Source organism: Schistocerca serialis, chromosome 6 (genome assembly GCF_023864345.2).
Source record: "Schistocerca serialis cubense isolate TAMUIC-IGC-003099 chromosome 6, iqSchSeri2.2, whole genome shotgun sequence".
Lineage (NCBI taxonomy): Eukaryota > Metazoa > Arthropoda > Insecta > Orthoptera > Acrididae > Schistocerca > Schistocerca serialis.
Window position 1 is genome coordinate 84,550,679 of NC_064643.1, and position 21,032 is coordinate 84,571,710.

At 45.8% G+C, this 21,032-nt stretch overlaps 1 protein-coding gene across 1 annotated transcript in view; it reads left to right on the forward strand.

Annotated features, from left to right (window-relative positions):
• Window positions 1-21,032, forward strand: part of LOC126483736 (uncharacterized) — a 96,542-nt gene that overhangs the window by 49,475 nt on the left and 26,035 nt on the right. The window contains exon 2 of the mRNA XM_050106853.1: window positions 12,118-12,410. Coding sequence (XP_049962810.1) covers window positions 12,118-12,410 — 293 coding nt within the window. The remainder of the gene's footprint in view (window positions 1-12,117; window positions 12,411-21,032) is intronic.

The window sequence follows — 21,032 nt, forward strand, 5'->3', positions numbered from 1 at the left end:
GTAAATGCCAAACGACGCCTCGCTTGGTGTAAGGAGCGTAAACATTGGACGATTGAACTGTGGAAAAACGTTGTGTGGAGTGACGAATCACGCTACACCTTGCGGCGATCCGATGGCAAGGTGTGTGCATGGCGAATGCCCGGTGAACGTCATCTGCCAGCGTGTATAGTGCCAACAGTAAAACTCGGAGGCGGCGGTGTTACGGTGTGGTCGTGTTTTTCATGGAGGGAACTTTCAGCCCTTGTTGTTTTGCGTGGCACTATCACAGCACAGGCCTACATTGACGTTTTAAGCAACCTCTTGCTTCCCACTGTTGAAGAGCAAGTTGGGGATGGCGATTGCATCTTTCAACACGATCGAGCACCTGTTGATAATGCACGGCCTGTGGCGGGGTGGTTACACGACAATAACATCCGTGTAATTGAATGACCTGCACAGAGTCCTGACCTCAATCCTATAGGACACCTTTGAGATGTTTTGGAACGCCCACTTTGTGCCAGGCCTCACCGACCGACATCGATACCTCTCCTCAGTGCAGCACTCCGTGAAGAATGGGCTGCCATTCCCCAAGAAAACTTCCAGCACTTGATTGAACGTGTACCTGTGAGAGTGGAAGCTGTCATCCAGGCTAAGGGTAGGCCAACACCATATTGAATTCCAGCATTACCGATGGAGGGCGCCATGAACTTGTAAGTCATTTTCAGCCAGGTGTCCGGATACTTTTGATAACATAATGTAGCAATACACCACAGTGAAAAATGTTCCTGTCATAGCACGAAAAACGTGGTTTTGCCACATAAAATCAGAATGAAGCTAGATTTTTGAAAGCAAGTTTTACATAGTTTTTTATTTATTTATTTGAGTCACTTTGCCGGTCGGAGTGGCCGTGCGGTTCTAGGCGCTACAGTCTGGAACCGCGAGACCGCTACGGTCGCAGGTTCGAATCCTGCCTCGGGCATGGATGTATGTGACGTCCTTAGGTTAGTTAGGTTTAAGTAGTTCTAAGTTCTAGGGGACTGATGACCTCAGAAGTTGAGTCCCATAGTGCTCAGAGCCATTTGAACCATTTGAGTCACTTTAAACTGTTTCCGCGCATTCAGTTCACGTAGTAATTAATTTTATTCGCCACTTTTAGCTCGACTTTAGAGCATCGTATCTCGACATCGGATAAAGGTTATGAGATTGCAAAAATCGTTTGAAGTTTATCCATTTATCTACTTGGTGCAAAATTTGAAAAATTTAAAATAAAGGAGTGGCGTGCTTCAAAATCCTCCCAGAAAAAAGTATTTTTTGCACGTATAATCCGGTGTCATAAGCTGAGCGTGAATTTCAGGCAAATTAAAATCCTTTGCAAAGGAAATGAATCGATTCGTGCAATTTGCCGGCGCGCCAACACCGGTTCGTCACTCTGACCTTCCTTAATGTGTTACAACATAGCTACAGTACGACAGATGTTCTAATTGGACGCTAACCGGGATAAATGAAACACTTTTTACGCCACATTCCTGGGTCCAATAGGAACCGAACACAAGACCCTGCCCCCTCCCCCCCCCCCCCAAACGCAATTCTGTGCGCAACCTAGTCAAATATATTTGTTACAGCACTTACGCTCTGCAACTATAACCAACATATCGAAAATTAGGTTCTACAAATTAATAATAATGTCTTAGAACCAGCGGATGAGTTTTATAAATGTTGTTGTTGTTGTTGTTGTTGTTGTTGTGGTCTTCAGTCCTGAGACTGGTTTGATGGAGCTCTCCATGATACTCTATCCTGTGCAAGCTTCTTCATCTCCCAGTACCTACTGCAGCCTACATCCTTCTGAATCTGCTTAGTGTATTCATCTCTTGGTCTCCCTCTACGATTTTTACCCTCTACGCTGCCCTCTAATACTAAATTTGTGATCCCCTGATGCCTCAGAACATGTCCTACCATCCGATCCCTTCTTCTAGTCAAGTTGTGCCACAAGCGTCTCTTCTCCCCAATTCTATTCAATACCTCCTCATTAGTTATGTGATCTACCCATCTAATCTTCAGCATTCTTCTGTAGCACCACATTTCGAAAGCTTCTATTCTCTTCTTGTCTAAACTATTTATCTTCCACGTTTCACTTCCATACATGGCTGCACTCCACACAAATACTTTCAGAAACGACTTCCTGACATTTAAATCTATACTCGAAGTTAACAAATTTTTCTTCTTCAGAAACGCTTTCCTTGCCATTGCCAGTCTACATTTTATATCCTCTCTACTTCGACCATCATCAGTTATTTTGCTCCCTAAACAGCAAAACTCGTTTACTACTTTAAGTGTCTCATTTCCTAATCTAATTCCCTCAGCATCACCCGACTGAATTCGACTACATTCCATTATCCTCGTTTTGCTTTTGTTGATGTTCATCTTATATCCTCCTTTCAAGACACTGTCCATTCCGTTCAACTGCTCTTCCAAGTCCTTTGCTGTCTCTGACAGAATTACAATTTCATCGGCGAACCTCAAAGTTTTTATTTGTTCTCCATGGCTTTTAATACCTACTCCGAACTTTTCTTTTGTTTCCTTTATTGCTTGCTCAATATACAGATTGAATAACTTCGGGGATAGACTACAACCTTGTCTCACTCCTTTCCCAACCACTGCTTCCCTTTCATACCCCTCGACTCTTATAACTGCCATCTGGTTACTGTACGAATTGTAAATAGCCTTTCGCTCCCAGTATTTTACCCCTGCCACCTTTAGAATTTGAAAGAGAGTATTCCAATCGACATTGTCAAAAGCTTTCTCTATGTCTACAAATGCCAGAAACGTAGGTTTGCCTTTCCTTAATCTTTCTTCTAAGATAAGAAGTAGGGCCAGCATTGCCTCACGTGTTCCAACATTTCTACGGAATCCAAACTGATCTTCCCCGAGGTCGGTTTCTATCAGTTTTTCCATTCGTCTGTAAAGAATTCGCGTTAGTATTTTGCAGCTGTGACTTATTAAATTGATAGTTCGGTAATTTTCAAGGCATCTGGAACTAGTGAATTGATGAACAGGAAAAGAAGTGAACAGAAGCGTAGAAATGGCTGGAGTGCTTTTGGTAATCTAGACAAAGCTTTCAAACTATGCTTACCGTGAGCGTACAAAGGGAAGCCATTCTCATTGTGTGTTACCAGTTTTGACTTGCAGCATTCAGCCGCGGACTTTTAATGCGAAAATTGGTTATGGACTGAAGGTTGTTAAGCGAGCGATGGGGAGATATGCATGTCGAAATTACTGGGAGGAACACGAAAACTGACGTGTGGCTCGTGAACAGACAGGGTCGAGTGGGAGGCGTAAGTGCGGCTGTAGTGGAAACGAAACAGAGGTCGACAGGGCGTGTAGCTGGTCGAATGGCTCGCGGATGGACCCAGGGAGGATTGGCCTGTATTCCAATATTTAAGTAAAGACCGAGACGACCGCCTAACGAAAGACGTGGGCGGTTAGCATTAGAAATCATGAATGTGGCGTGGGTGCGTTTGGCTCAAGCCCATAATGCACGGAAACCCAAGAAGAGTTTTGAGGAATGTCATTACCGCATTGAGCTACTGGTACAATACTTCCTTTACACTACCAGTATCAGTCGTCTGTTCCTCATCAGGTTCATAAAAGTACTCACAACATCTTACTGGGTAAAATACTAAATCGTTATCGCCAGGTGATAAAGCCATGAATAATACATAATGTTAAGAGCGTAATAGGCGGTAACGCTTGGAACAGACTCATACCACACAGAGGTAACTGAACAGCACTGTTTACTGGTTGAACCAAAGATGTTCGTAGTGATCAACCTCTGTGACCATCTTTGGCTCTGCCAGTAGACAGTGATCAGCTGTTCAGTCCCTTTTGTGTGGTATGAATCTGTTCACAGCGTTAACGCCGATTACAGCTTTAACATTATGTATTATTCACGGTTTTATCAACAGACGATAACGATTTGGTGTTTCGCCTAATATGATGCTGTGAATATTTTTATGAACGAATAGTACCTCCTGAAAATAAATCAAGAAGAGGTCTCTACCAAGAACTAGATTTCAAATTCGACAACGACGACAATGATGATGATAATTATTATAGTGATTATGACGACGATTACCATAAGTGAATCAGCAAGACTTGTCCAAATACCAGTAGCGTTAAACATGAAGAGTACGTGTTAAAATCTCTTATGTACAACACAATGTGTGGGCTTTTTCGTCTGTTTTTATCCTAGAAATCCAGTGTTTCAAAAAGCGTACACATCAGCTTTGCCATGCGATTTACATTTCCAACTTCAAGCAGATATTCTGCCGGTTGACATGCTTTCAGTATGCTGTTCCTGTTTTCTTTATATTCACTAACTTCCGGGTATCAATACCCAGTCCATCCTAGGATTTTTTATGTCACGGATCGAAATCCGTCATAAATTGTGATGTTTCCTATAGTTGGCTCGGAAAGTCATTTCAAATGTCGGAAAGGGACTGCAGACTATTAAAGAAGGACAGAACATACGAAATAGGCTGTCAGATATCTGAATGTCTCGAAGACTCGAAGTATAACAACTCAGCACGCTGTCCTGGACGGTGAGTGTTCGTTGGAGACAAAGGTATTGTCAAGAGTGCCCCAGGGAAGTATGACAGGAACACTCCTGAAACTTCCTGGCAGATTAAAACAGTGTGCCGGACCGAGACTCGAACTCGGGACCTTTGCCTTTCGCGGGCAAGTGCTCTACCATCTGAGCTACCCAAGCACGACTCACGACCCGCTCTCACAGCTTTAATTCCGCCAGTACCTCGTCTCCTACCTTCCAAACTTCACAGAAGCTCTCCTGCATACCTTCCAGGAGTGCGAGTTGTGCAAGGTATGCAGGAGAGCTTCTGTGAAGTTTGGAAGGTAGGAGACGAGGTACTGGCGGAATTAAAGCTGTGAGAGCGGGTCGTGAGTCGTGTTTGGGTAGCTCAGATGTTAGAGCACTTGCCCGCGAAAGGCAAAGGTCCCGAGTTCGAGTCTCGGTCCGACACACAGGTTTAATCTGCCAGGAATTTCGTATCAGCGCACACTCCGCTGCAGAGTGAAAATCTCATTCTAGGACCACTCGTGTTCTCTGTATACATTAACGGTCTGGTGGACAGCAAGAGCAGCACTCTGCCCCTGTATGCTGACGATGCTATAGTGTGTGAGGAAGTGCCGCCTCTAAGTGACTGTAGAAGGACATAATGCCTTGGATATAATTTCTATTAGGTGTGATGAATGGCAGCTTGTTCTAAATACGAGAAAGTGTAATTTAATGCAGATGAGTAGGAAAATAATTCCTGTAGAGTCCGAGATACAGGATCAGTGGTGCGCTACTTGCTGTAGTCATGTCGGTTCGATATCTAGCCGTAAATTTGTTAATTGAGATGAAATGGAACGAGCACGCAAGGTCGGTTGTAGGGAAGATTTATTGAGAGAATGCTACGAAAGTGCCACTCATACATAAAGGGGGCTGCGTGTAGAATACTTGTCTGAATATTTATGGAGAACTGCTCAAGTTTTTGGGAAAAACCACCTGGCCAAATTAAAGGAAGAGATCAAAGCAATTCATTGTCGTGCTGCTAGGTTTGTTACTGGTAGGTCTGATCAAAATTCAAGTTCTATGGAAATATTCTGTGAAGTCAAAAGGAAATCCCTGCGGAAATTTAGTGAACCGACATTTACGACACTCTGTGCAACAATCCTACTGCTGCCAATATTCATATGAGAAGTTCGAAGGGAAGTAAAAGAAATCAGAGTGTGTAAAAAAGAATATAGGTAATCGTTTTGTCCTCGCTTTATTTGTGAGTGGAACAGGAATAAAAATGATTAGCACTGGTACAATTTACCATCTGCCGCCTGCCTTCTCCCACGGTGGCTTGCAGAGCATGTAAGTAGATGTAAGTGTAGAAGACAAAAGAATGCCATCCCTACAAGGATCAGGGGTTCCTGGGGTCTGTAGTTGGTGGGCGAGGGCAGATACAGTCACGTTCAGATCGACATTAGTCGGTTTATTTATCTTATCGTAGTCCACATAAAAGTCTTAATGTTCGCTCCCTTCAGTGGTGGCAAGGGAGGGGGGAGGGGGAGGGGGGTGGCGGGAAACCAAACCCACAGTCCTCAGTTGCGGTGAGTTGTTGTGTAGTTATTTAGTTAGCTAAGGCCGCCATATTCGGTTTGGCATCAAGATCAGAGTGACCCAGGCTGACAGCAGGCTGCGTAAGGCACCACTATGCAGGTAGCGAAGCAGTCTGCAGGCCTGCCTCAGCCGTGGAGAATGTCGGAAGCGATGACATCTGAGGGGCGAAACCCGCTGCAGAGTGAAAACTTCTTTATGGAAACATCCCCCAGTGTGTGGCTAAGTCATGTCTCCGCAATATCCTTTCTTCTAGAAGTGTTAGTCTTGCAAGGTTCGCAGGAAAGCTTCTGTAACGTTTGGAAGGTAGGAGACGAGATGCTTGTGACAGTAAAGCTGTGAGGAGGGGTCGTGAGTCGTGCTTGGGTAGCTCAGTCAATCAGTCTGTCTTTGGTAGTTTCGCAGTGCGAACTGTGCTCAACCATTTGCGCTGCTGTGTGCGTGTCGTGTTTGTTTATTTCCGCGTTGCCGCGCTTCTAAGTCGAACAAAGTATCATGACCGACTCTTACAGGAGAGCACCTTTTCGAATGAATAGGGGCGACCCAAAGCACTGGTAGTTGAGCACTCCTTACGTGGTGATGTGAAGATACCCCATGATTATTTCATTGGCATTGATTTATCGCTCGTCAGGGACGTCGTTCTTGTTAAGATGAGTTCTGACGCTACCTCTAGCGAGATTATCCAACAAACGCGACGCACACTCAAATTTTTGACACTCCGATAGCAACAAAAAAAAAAAAGTTCAAATGCGTGTGAAATCTTATGGGACTTAACTGCTAAGGTCATCAGTCCCTAAGCGTACACACTACTTAACCTAAATTATCCTACGGACAAACACGCACACCCATGCCCGAGGGAGGACTCGAACCTCCACCGATAGCAACACTGGCCCATGGACGTGGACCACGCTGAGCTTGGCCTTCGCACAATGCCTTTAGACGTCTAGGAAGATAAAGTCATTGTGTATCTAAGACCATACGGAAAAGTCCACAGTCACGTAACCAAAACATGGGCACAATTTGCGATGTATCCTGTGCTTAATTGTGTGAGACAGGTCTAAATAGACCTCAGACACCATATCACATCCTACATTTTTGTAGGCGGTTGCCGACCAGTGGTGAGCTACTACAGGCAATCTCGAACACACGTTGCAGGTATTCATTAGGTGCTGTGACGCCTCTAGTTGTGTCAGTTCTGGGAGATGGTTATGAATGTCATCTCTTGAGAGCTTGGCGTACAGTGGCACTGCATACGTGAGTGTAAGGGCAGTAGTGGTTCTATCGGCCTTCGTGTCATCGTGCTGGTAGGCGCGTGATGCTACGTTGCAGGCATTCATTACGGGCGAGGCCTTCTTCGCCACAACCGTCTTCCGGTTGTGGCAAAGAAGGCCTCGCCCGTAGTGAATGCCTGCAACGCAGCAACACGCGCCTGCCAGCACGATGACACGAAGACCGATCGAACCACTACTGCCCTTACACTCACGTATGCAGTGCCACTGTACGGCAAGCCCTCAAGAGATGAAATTCATAACCATCTCCCAGTACTGACATAACTGTAGGCATCACAGCATCTTACCACTGGCTGTTCCACCCACGAACTTAATTTCCAGCCGGACACACCCATACTTGAAGTTCACAAGGATACCAGGGAGAATCTCATGCAGACCGATGACCACATTATACCGGCCGCTTTGTGCTGGAATGACACGAGTCTCTTCCTTCCCCATGCACCGACACCCGTTGCCCTGTTCCCTAGATCCACATTCCCAAGCCTTATGCCCGTGCTGTTGGCGACACTGTACTTTTAATTGCCCCTGCCGACCACAGAGGTAACATTCTCTACCAGATGTGACTATTTTCCGTTCTGTGCGCGTCCTAGTTGCACTGTCCAGTTCCTGTAAATGCGTAGCGTCGTTAAGTGCTGCGGTTAGATCCTCAGGATTTTCCGTTTGTACCCGCCATGAAACATCTGGGTCGGTACCTCTGAGAAGCATGAGCAACTCTCTATTTTTTGTGCTTGTTTTAGCAACACTCTGTCCACATTTGGTTTTTGCATCAGTTCATAAGGCTGTGCATTAATTATTTTGCGTATTCTGTCGGAAAATGATGCCACTGTTTCATTAGCCTTTCGTGTTAAACTGTTAAGTTTCTCCCTAAGAAATCGTGTATTTTCTCTTTTCTATATGTCTGACGCAAAAGCCTCTGTTAATTTACTGAATGTGGGTACTTCGTTAAGCACTTAATGATATAAGATATGGAATTTTGCCTCTTCCGTGATGTGTAACCCGACCATCGGCAAGCACATTTCATCCGACCAGCGACTTAAGGTGGCCGTCCCTTATAAACACAGTAACATGCCCTGATGCTTTCCCGGAGAAGCGAATGTTAGATTTGCAGCTGAAGGATCGACAAATGACGAAGGAGCACTTATTACAGTTTTAGTCTCGCACAAACGTGTTTGCGACTGTTGTTCTAGCCGTAACGATTGCACTTGTTGCGTTAGCTCTTCGTTAAGTGATATTTTTGCTGTTATCCTCCAACAATCCTCCAACAATTTAGAAAGTTGGTCCATAAGAGCACCTACCATCTCACTAGTATTTCTACAAGTAATACATCGTCCTGGTACAAATCTATCAGACATTAGCGGTGTCCCGTTAAATTGCAGATTTTGCAAAGTACCGGAATGAGATACTCTTCCAGACTGTTACCTCTGAACCGCGATAAATCCGCACTTAAAAGTCTTTAAGATATAACTTGGACAGTGTTATTTTAAGAACAAATAACACAGTCTTCCTTCCGTCACACCGTCTTTGATTGTCACTGATGTTCGTGTGCCGGATCGTTGGAGGCCATCCAAGTCTTACTGGCGTTGGACTGGAGCACTTCTCTAGAGGGATTTGTAGGGGTCACCATATGCCGGCCTAGGAATCGCTGCTAATTCGTCAGATGCAGACTGATTACCTGCGCGGCGTCGTTAGACTCAATAGCACAATATTCAAAATTACGCCATTTATTAGTAAAAACATTGCTTCTTCTCCACCTACTGGCAGCTACGTAATCCGGAGAAGAATCCACCTAATCCAATAGCCAACTCCCCGCCGCTGAGGGCGTTGCTTCAACTTGACGTGGAAGTCGAGAACTCTGTGATGCGGCAGTTTTTCCACCTGCTGGCGGGGCAGGATTTGCTCTCAGAGAAGGCGGTGACAATGACGTGAGTTCAAAAATGGCTCCAAGCTTTATTGGACTTAACATTGAGGTCATCAGTCCCCTAGACTTAGAACTGCTTAAACCTAACCTAAGGACATCACACACATCCATGCCCGAGACAGGATTCGAACCTGCGACCGTAGCAGCAATGCGGTTCCGGACTGAAGGGCCTAGAACCGCTCGGCCGGCTATGACGTGTGTGTGTTTCGATTCACACGCCGTGTCTGGGAATTCTCTATCGATCCCGCATCGCTGCCCACGTTGTCGCCTCAGATGGACCACGATGTCGGATGCTGTGTAGTCGTGCTGAATGCTGAATCTGGCCCGCCGGAACGGTAGGCCTTCAGACGCGTGTGACCGGAGTGGTTTTGGTGGACTCTCTATTTACCCGTCAGCGCTGGCTGCTGTTCTGTCGTCAGTACTGGATGCTGGACTCCTTCAGACGTAGCTTCAGATCGCTGATCGTCTCACAGGGCAGCAAGTGCAAGATCAACTCTAGAATAGTCTCACGCGCTGGGTGTTACCAAACCATAACCAGAGAATCGAATGCGAGCGACGTGAACGGCATGGATCCTACTTGTTATGTGCTGGAAGCAAGGGTGGGGAGGGGGGGGGGGGTATATATGTCACTTGAGAAGAGGCTCTGCTTTATTCGGAATGATCAAATTGCTTCTGTTCTTCCCGAGTCGTCAGCGGTCTTCAGTTGCGCTACACTTGTACAACGGATTCGTTACAGGGTCTTTACAGCTTAGTGAAACTGCCACTAGGCGTTGTTGCAACCTACTTAGTTTGCCTAGTGTAACGTTACGGTAGAAAAGCAGGCGGTTATGTCTGTATTGTTGAAACCATTTTGCGGTCGGTTTGTTCGCAGTCTCTGCTAAGAGTGGCGAGGCGGCTGTTTTCGCCTGACCCAGTAACGTTGCTGAAATGTTTAGCATTCCCGAATGGCGGCTGGCGACACTTCCGCACGGTTGAGTAACGCCGGATGTTAGAACACAGCAAAATTTTTTACTCTCACACTTCCTTACTAGTTTTTTCGCGTTAACAGAATATGCAATACGTGGAGGGAGAAACAACTTCATTGTTAGTTCCACAGGTGTATTTGAAGCATCCCACGTAAGTGGCTTAAACGTTGCCAGATGGTAGAGCACTTGCCCGCGAAAGGCAAAGGTCCCGAGTTCGAGTTTTGGTCCACCACACAGTTCTAATCTGCCATGAGGTTTCATATCAGCGCACACTCCGCTGCAGAGTGGAAATCTCATTCTGGAAACAATAGTTTGCATGTTAATGTTACTTATGAGCCGTCTCTCAGGCGATGGTGAGAGTACCAGGCGGACTTAGTTGATACATTGCATTGTGTCATTGTGGAAGTCGCAGCAATCTTATGACAGCATGAGTCCTGAGATCAACATCATCGACACATGTGACAGATAATATGTCCAGGCACTCTTACGGGTTCCTGTCCAGGGAGTCGAGGGATATGAGCAGATACTTCATTGTTAGTTCCACAGGCGTATTTGAAGCATCCCACGTTCCCAGACTGCGTTTACGTCACTGATCCTCTCCATTTCTGATGACAATAACCATAGAGGAGCTACTACTCCCACCTCATGACGCCGGCATCAGTCTTGACGTTAAGGAAATGAATGAAGGTCTAGTAATAGTTTTCTGCACCATATCTGAAAAGCATAATTGTGTAATTGTGTTCACTGCAACATACACTACTGGCCATTAAAATTGCTACACCACGAAGGTGACGTGCTACAGACGCGAAATTTAACCGACAGGAAGAAGATGCTTTGATATGCAAATGATTAGCTTCTCAGAGCATTCACACAAGGCGCCGGTGGCGACACCTACAACGTGCTGACATGAGGAAAGTTTCCAACCAATTTCTCATACACAAACAGCAGTTGACCGGCGTTGCCTGGTCAAACGTTGTTGTGATGCCTCGTGTAAGGAGGAGAAATGCGTACCATCACGAATAGCAAAATGTCATCTTTTCGGATGAATCCAGGTTCTGTTTACAGCATCATGATGGTCGCATCAGTGTTTGGCGACATCGCAGTGAACGCACATTAGAAGCGTGTATTCGTCATCGCCATACTGGCGTATCACCCGGCGTGATGGTATGGGTGCCATTGGTTGCACATCTAGGTCACCTCTTGTTCGCACTGACGGCACTGTGAACAGTGGACGTTACATTTCAGATGTGTTACGATCCGTGGCTCTACCTTTCATTCGATCTCTGCGAAACCCTACATTTCAGCAGGATAATGCACGACCGCATGTTGCAGGTACGGGCCTATCTGGATACAGAAAATGTTCGACTGCTGCCCTGGCCAGCACATTCTCCAGATCTCTCACCAATTGAAAACGTCTTGTCAATGGTGGCCGAGCAACTGGCTCGTCACAATACGGCAGTCACTACTCTTGATGAACTGTGGTATCGTGTAGATGCTGCATGGGCAGCTGTACCTGTTCACGGCGTCCAAGCTCTGTTTGACTCAATGCCCAGGCGTATCAAGGCCGTTATTACGGCCAGAGGTGGTTGTTCTGGGTACTGATTTCTCAGGATCTATGCACCCAAATTGCGTGAACATGTAATCACATGTCAGTTCTAGTATAATATATTTGTCCAATGAATACCCGTTTATCATCTGCATTTCTTCTTGGTGTAGCATTATTAATGGCCAGTAGCGTATTTTCGAATCATGTTCCCTCGATACTTTGGAGCCGTAGTAACTGAGATGTAAATTGTCCTGCAGCGAGCGATGACGAGGACGGAGCTGACGATGCGGAAGACGAGTCGTCGACGGCGTCGTCGCTGGTGCAGAAGCAGGGCGAGCGGGTGATGAGCGAGCAGGTGCTGGCCCTGCTGGACCACTTCCGGCAGGAGGACCCCAAGGGGCTGCCGGGCGCGCCCGTGCCCGATCCCATGGACATCCCGGACAGCACCAAGTCCTTCACCGGCGCCCGCATCACGCTCAAGGAGTCCAAGGTCTACGGCCTGTCGCAGTTCCGCATCGAGCACGTCCGCACCAACCTCAAGGACACGCAGGTCAGTCAGCCTCATCGTTGGTGAGTTTCAGCGTGACCAGACCCAACTCAGCTCTGGCCGGATTCAGTAGCTGAGTGGTCAGCGCGACCGAATGTCAATCGTAAGGGCCCGGTTTCGGTTCCCGGCTGGGTCGGAGATTTTCTCCGCTCAGGGAGTGGGTGTTGTGTTGTCCTAATCATCATCATTTCATCCCAATCGACGAGCAAGTCGCCGAAGTGGCGTCAAATCGGAAGACTTGCACCCGGCGAACGGTTTACCCGACGGGAGGCCCTCGTCACACGACATTTACATTTTTTACACGATCCAGACACTATGCTATCTAGTCTGTATGTCAGAGACAGCAACAGTGTGCTACAATGGGGATGTGGAACGCTGGATGATGATGATGATGATGATGATTAGTCTTTTAGGGCGCACAACAACGAGGTTATCAGCGCCCGTTTCCAAAAGAAATGCTGACGAGTGCAGCCAAGATCTGTTAAACAAGGACCAATTCAGAGCCGATCTTTGCGAGAATTGTAAATGTTCAAATTTCAAGATTGGACACAGCACATCAAAACAGCTAGATAAAACTAAAAATAAAATAGCAGTACATAACAGGTAAAAATAATTAACGGTGGCTGAGTGACCACTTACAAATAATGGGTGACCAAACCACTTTACAGCACATTAAGATCCCAATCCCAATATTTTGGGAAGAAGTCCAGACATCACACGAAAACGGAAAGCTCTAGCGACACTCGCCTCATTATTAGTTAAAATAGAGGGCAGGTCTGGTGGGAAACTGAAATCTTCCCTCAAACCCGCATATAAAACACACTCAGTTAAAATATGTCGTATCGACAGCTGTGTCCCACATGTCTGACACGTTGGTGGCTCCTCACGACGTAGCATAAAACCATGTGTCAAAGGACAATGTCCTATTCTAAGCCGTGTAAGGGTTACTTCCTCAGCTCGTCGTTGTCGGAATGGAACGCTGGATTAGCCGTACGGTGCACTACCAATGCACCAACAATGTCAATCTGCCGAGCGAAATGTTTCCTTTCACACTCTGCAGAGTTGCAGCTACAAACAGAATGTTCATAGCGAAGTGTTTGGCTTATCAAAATACGAGGGCCAATTTTTTCGTTGTCTGATCGGTCGCCAAATTAAAACTACAAAGAAAACCGATGAAACTTTGGCATGTGAATTACGATGTGTGTCTAGTGTGCCGATCGATCGTATCAGTTTGCACTTTTCAGTCTGAGTGCACAGTGAACACGTACAAATGCCTAGACCAAGTGATAAGGACGTGCTGTTATTAGATCATGCTTATGGCTTCCGCCTGTTTTCGTCCAGCCAGTATAACATAATTGTCACGTGTGACAACAAAATCCTCCTTCATGAGAATGTTTGGCTGCACGCAGCAACTGCCACAGAGACACTCCTGCAGCGTTTCCGAAGGGAAGTATTTCAGCACCAACGACACGCTGATCAGCCATCATCCAGAACATTATGACCACCGACCTACTATCGGTAGTAACCCGCCAGGCGATAACAGCGTCACGTAGTGAGGAATGAGTGCTGGTCAGACACATGCGTGGTACATGTATTATTAGAGAGCATGCTGTCCATGAGAAGGCGAGCGATCTATCTGAGCTCGGCCGAGGGCAGATCGTGACGGCCCAGAAACTCGACACTAGCATTTCGGAAACTTCCCGACTTGTCGGGTGTTCGAGATGTGGTGTCACCACCAGACACCACACTTGCTAGGTGGTAGCCTTTAAATCGGCCGCGGTTCGTTAGTACACGTTGGACCCGCGTGTCGCCACTATCAGTGATTGCAGACCGAGTGCCGCCACACGACAGGTCTAGTCTAGAGAGACTCCTTAGCACTCGCCCCAGTTGGACAGCCGACTTTGCTAGCGATGGTTCACTGTCTACATACAATCTCATTTGCTGAGACGACAGTTTAGCATAGCCTTCAGTTACGTATTTTGCTACGACCTAGCAAGGCGCCATATTCAGTTATTATGAATGTATTCTGAACAGATAATATTGTGAATCATGTACCGTCAATAGTGACGTTCGTCATTAATGGATTAAAGTTAAGTATCAAACTAATTATGTCCGCTTTCTGAATTCTAATTCCTTGTCATGTTCCAGACCTCACGTCAGTATAGTTCTTTCCTCCTCACGCCAGCCTGCGTGAGCTAAAACGCGTGCATTTCGGCCTCCACTAGTAACACGGTGTTGGCTCTTCTGCCAACACAACACGAGGAGTGCTGTGGCGAGTCTCTTCAACACCTGGGCAAACCAAAGTGAAACCACTTCATACTTGGTGGCGTTGGCGAGCCACCCTTCATTACTTATGTCAGACGTCGTAGCCTGGGCAGACTGCTAAAACAGCACAGGCGGCGAACTGTGGAGAACTGACGTTAGACTTTAATGGCGGACAGAATACAAGTGTGTCTGAACAAATAGTGCACCGACACACTTAACGATGGGCCTCCGCAGCCGATGATCCATACGTGTGCCAATGTTAACACCATAACATCGGCAACTACAACTTAAATGGACACGTGACCATTGGCACTGGACGTTGGCGCATTGGCAGAGCGTTACATGGTCTGATGAATCCTGATACCTTCTTCATCATGTCGGTGGGACGGCACGAATCCAGGGGAACAACTCCTTGACACCCGTGTATTGTGTATTGAACCGGGGATCTAGAAACGACGGAAAAGCTTCCTCCCGCTGTAGCCCTCAGTGGTTCACAACTCCACAAATGGCCACAGCAGTCCACCCACCTCACCGCCGCCCCACACCGAACCCAGGGTTATTGTGCAGTTTGGCCCCGAGCGGATCCCCCCTGGAACATGTCATACCAGACGAGTGTGACCGCAAATGTTTGTGTGATAGAGTAACTATGGTGTATGCGTACGTGTAGACAGTGAATGTGCAGCAATCGCCAATATAGTGTAACTGAGGCGGAATAAGGGGAACCAGCCCACATTCGCTGAGACAGATGGAAAACCGACTTAAAAACCATCCACAGGCTGTCCGGCACACCGGACCTCGACGCTAATCCGCCGGACGGATTCTTGCCGGTGACCGGCACGCCTTTCCGCTCGGGAAGCAGCGCGTTAGACTGCACGGCTAGCCGCGCGGGCTTTTGGCACCTGTACTGCAGGACGGAAGCAAGGCGGCGGCGGTTCCGTTAAGCTCTGGGTAACATTCACGTGGACATCCTTGGGTCCAGTGGAGCTCGTGCAAGATACCGTGATGGTCGAGGTGATCAGAACAATGGTTGCAGATGTACACCCCTTTTTTCCTGACTTCTTTCAATAAGATAATGCGCCGCCATGTCACAAGGCCAGGAGCGTGATGGAGTAACTTGAGGAATACAGTGGCGAGTTCCAACTGATGGGCTGGTCCCTCAACTCGCCGTATCTGAATGTGACGGAATACATCTGGGATGTCATTCAACGTGGCGTTAGAGCTCATTGCTCCCCTCACCAGAATTAACGGGAAATAGACGATGTGTGTGAGCACATGTGATGCCGACTCCCTCCAGCGACCTATAAAGGCCTCATTGATTCCATGCCACGACGGCTCATCGCTGTTATCCGTGGCAAAGGTGGACATTCCGGCACCGCTACGATCGCAGGTTCGAATCCTGCCTCGGGCATGGATGTGTGTGATGTCCTTAGGTTAGTTAGGTTTAAGTAGTTCTAAGTTCTAGGGGACTGATGACCTCAGATGTTAAGTCCCATAGTGCTCAGAGCCATTTTAACATTCCGGCTATTAGGTAGGTTCTCGTAATGTTCTGGCTGATCAGTGTACAGCCCGGACTTGGCTCCCTCTGATTTTCAACTCATTGCTCGCATGAATGACTGGCAATGAGAACATCATTTTGGCACAGATAATGAGCAGCAGACGAGCGAAGAGAATCGGCGGAAAGCACAAGCAGGTGCCTTCTATGACGAGTGTTTGGAATTTGGTACAATTCTACGACAATTGTCTAACACGGAACGGCTACTTTGTAAAGACGTAGCTGGAAGATATAGCTAAATGTTGCAAACTAAACATTTTTGATTTTCGCTATGATTTCAATTTCACGACCGATCAGATCTTTAAAAAAAAGTATCTCGCTCGTACTGTCTCAACAACAAGTCTAAGGCTGTAGGTATGCCACATTTTCTGCTTCGAAAGGTGCTGGACCCACGGTATCGTGGCAGAGCCTGTTTGAAGGTGGGAAGGAATGGGCGACATCCTGTGACAAATATGTTTTAAGAGAGTATGTACGTGAAGAATAGCCAAAAGACTCAATCCTCATTAAAAGAATTCCTTACCAACAATTATTCTTATTAGCCTGTTCTGTGACGATTGTCGTCACAGGCCTTCAGGATTTCGCCCGCCCCGTTTTCAAAGTGGGGTCAGCTTGGCGACACAAATGTGAAGGCATCACTCCAGTGTTTCCTATACTCCCTTACGTTATTTACTGCGCTGTATACTTTTAGTTCCTCCTGTAGGTCTTCATTTATGACCAAGTATTCCCTACAGCATCTCCTTATGTTTCAAATATAATTCAATGGACTGCAAAATCGGTGATTTCCTCTTTGTAAATGTCCAAGTTTCGCTCCCATATAGTAATGTGGGAATCAACATTATTCTGTACAATTTTATCCTTCTTTCCTTTCCTTGTATTGTTGCTCAGAAGTTTTTGTATTGTAATATAAATCTTATTGCACATAGTGGCGTCCTTTACAGTGTTCGTATCAGTGTGAAGGATTAAAATCTGTGTACATTCTAAATATTTGAAACGTGGCATTTTTAGACTTCCTTTGATCGCGCACGGTCTTTACCCGGTAAGGCGTTAGATGTTGTTTTGCCTTTTTGATATTTAAGTCCACCACAGTCTTGAAAGAGCAGACGGAAACCACTTTCTGCGAGTCAAAAAAAAAAAAAAAAAAAAAAAAAAGAAGGCTCTGAGCACTATGGGACTCAATTGCTGAGGTCATTAGTCCCCTAGAACTTAGAACTAGTTAAACCTAACTAACCTAAGGACATCAAACACATCCATGCCCGAGGCAGGATTCGAACCTGCGACCGTAGCGGTCTTGCGGTTCCAGACTGCAGCGCAAGAACCGCGTGGCCACTTCGGCCGGCTCTGCGAGTCATTTTGACTTCCTTGTAGAACAGCATGTAAAACATCAAACTGTGGAAGAATTGAAATATAATCTAGTCGTTACTTCATTCTTCCACCCCACATTTGTACGCATCTTACAAAGTGTGAGGATTGGGCAGCAATCTTGCTTCATCCTTTTGCTAGTCATAATTTATGTCATTGCAAGATATCCTATAAATAGCTTTGTAGCAGGAGCATTGAAATGCAGCAATCAGATGTGAAGGATATCCTCTTTTCTCCATTATCACCAACGATTCAGCCTTTGGCATATTATCTAAAACTTACTCGATGCTCGTAAATGTCACATCATTGTCACAGTTGAAATATTTACGCAGTGTGTGTCAGTTCAGTTAGGATTGTGGTTATGAAAAGTAAAAGCCGTGGATTACCTTCACCAAATCACTGTATTTATTCAAAATAGTTTCCCTCTGAATCGAAACAAGGTTAAAATCGTGCTAAAAGTGTTTTGAAACTGACACTGTAGTCCGTTTTTGGAACTGCATTTAGTACTGCAGTACAATTTTCTTGGATTATAGTCCGGTTTTGGAATTTATATAGTGCTGCAGCATAGTTTCCTTGGACGCCCTCAATTATTGTATCGTAACTGTTCCCCTCCATTGCCAACTTCAGTATGGGGAACAAGAAGTGTTCTGGGTCCAAATCCGGCGAATACGGTGGTGGTGGTGATAAGTTCCACCAAACTGCTGAGGTCATCAGTCCCTAGGCTTCCTCACTATTTACTCCAAATTAAAGTAACTTACGCTAAGGACAACACACACACTCATGGCCGAGGGAGGACTCGAACCTCCGACGGGGGCAGCCGCGCAAACCGTGGCAAGGCGCCCAGACCGCACGTCTACCCCGCCCGGCGGGAATACGGTGGGTGATCCACGACTGCGATCTATCTGCTGGCCAAAAACGCGCATACAGTCTTCACTTTGTTCGTCGGGTTATTCTCGTGGAGGAGCGATCAGGAACAGGCCTCTCCGTACCCGGGTAAAATTCGAGAAATTCTCGAGCGCAAACGATGTATGATTTAAAAAAAATTGATGTTGTCTCGCTGCTACAACAAGATTGTAACAACTTTTCCCACACATCACCATTGTTAGACCAAACTGTAACAAATTTCCCCATACAGCACCATTGTTACATGAAATTGTAATAAACTGCCCTATGCATCGCAATATTACAGTGAAATTATAACTACTTGCCCCATACATCACCTTTTTACATGAACTTACAACAAATTGCCCCAAACATCAATATTGTTATATGAACTTGTAACAAATCGCCCCATACATCGCCATATTACAACAGAATTTGTAACAAATTGACCCATACATCGCTAAGTTACAGCAGAATTGAAACAAAGTATCCAATATGACACCATGTTACACAAAACTGTAACAAATTGCCCTATGTATCATGAATGCATGATGGATACTATTGGGGCAATAAAAGTCAGGTCTTAGCTTGGCTAAAATTGATACAACCGCAGTCAGAGTCCTATCATCAGGCTGCAGAATATATGGCAATCAAAGCCTCTCTGTCCGATACTGGAATATCCACAACACCAGACACAACTCTTTTGACTATTGTGCCTACCATTATCCTAGATACTATTGTGGGGTACTGACAGTCAGTGACTGCCATAACCAAATACTGCTGGGCCGGTTGACAAGGTGACTACCATTGCTGGAGATAAGATGGTGTTGTGGGGCAAAGGTGGGACATGATTACTACCATTACTTGGTTACTATTGTGAGGCAATGATGCTAAGTTAATGTGGTGACTGCCACCACCCTTCAATCGTGGTGATTTCTATCACTTCAAAAATACCACAGGTTTGTTAAATAGTAAAGAAAAATAGTATGCTGACAGTGAGTGTCAGCTGCTACACTTCAGATAGTATTAAAACACCAGAATCCAGCAGTGTGTGTGCCATAACATGGCAGTGGGTGTCAGATACTAGATCTCAAATAGCACCCCAAGCATTAAACAAAATTGTAAGACATTACCCCAGATATCACTGTTGTTGCATGAGATTGTAACAAATAACTCCATACATATCCATTGCTACATGAAATATTTGGAAATTGTCCCATACATCACCATTTTTACACAACATTGGTAACAAACTGCCCACACATCACCCACTGAGTGACTTATTCCAACAGGCTGTGGCTTGTTCTAACAAGCAAAAGTTATAATACAGCAAGTTAATACCTGTCATTGCCAGCATAGTCAATACCTTTTCCAACAACCAGAGTGCTTAGTTATCGAGTTTATACACTACATATCTCAGCACAGCCTCCCCGAGATCATGTAGCTGCAGCCCCTTCCACCCCTCCCCATCCCTCCTCACTGCGTAAGACATATGAGAGGTTATAAAATGTAGACTGGCACTAAAAGGAAAAGAATTTCTGAAAAAGAGGAACTTGTTAACATTGAATATAAATTTAAATGCTAGGAAGTCTCTTCTGAAGGTATTTTCTATGGTGTGTTGGCTACTATGGAAGTGAAATGTAAACAGTTCAGAAAAGAAGGGAATATAAGCTTTTGGAATGTGGTGCTAGAGAAGAATGCTCTGGATTAGATGGTTACACTGAATAACTAATCAGGAGGTACTGAATAAAACTGGGGAAAAATAAATGTATGGGAAACTTGAGTAAAGGAGAGACTGATAACGAGGCATCAAGAAATTGTCAGTTTGGTAATCGAGGGAAGTGTAGGGGTAACTAAATGTAGAGTGCAGGGGGGGGGGGGGCAACACTTGACTTAAGTGAGATGGTTAAAATGGTTGGTTGGAGGAGTAGCTACACAGGGTTGACACTTTTTCACAGAACTGTCTAGTGTAGAGAGCTTCATCAATTTAATCTTTGGAACCAAAGACCACAGCAACTACATATCCAATGCCTGGTGCCAGGTAATCTCTAGGTCAGCCACGGAACGACCGACACAACGACTTGCTTCCCATTAATCGGTACAGGAGTTACAAACGTGATAATCCACAGTGGAGTATGTATTAGTTGTCAAAATTACACACCATGTTGGACAGCGACAACAGGTGAGGAAAGGACGCTGCCTGAAATTACGTTAGTGGCCAGGGCAGGTAATCGGCCACTAGGCAGAAAATTCTGCTAGTACACTTGAATTTGAAACACGGTAATATAGTTAACTTCACCCAAAAGAACACTGCCTGAATTTACGTTAGTGCCCAGAGCAGGTAACCAGAACACTAATGACCACAAGGCAGAAAATTCCACTGGTGCACTCTAATTGTAGTCAACCAAAATAGTTAATTGCACCGCATGGCGGATAATTTACGGAAATACAAACACTCGGTGTTGCTCACACGAAACCCTCTCCAACAGCGAACCACCGGAACGAACCATACAACATGAATGGACGTGGCTTGGGTACTTGAAACCACTACTCAGCTTTGACGACCT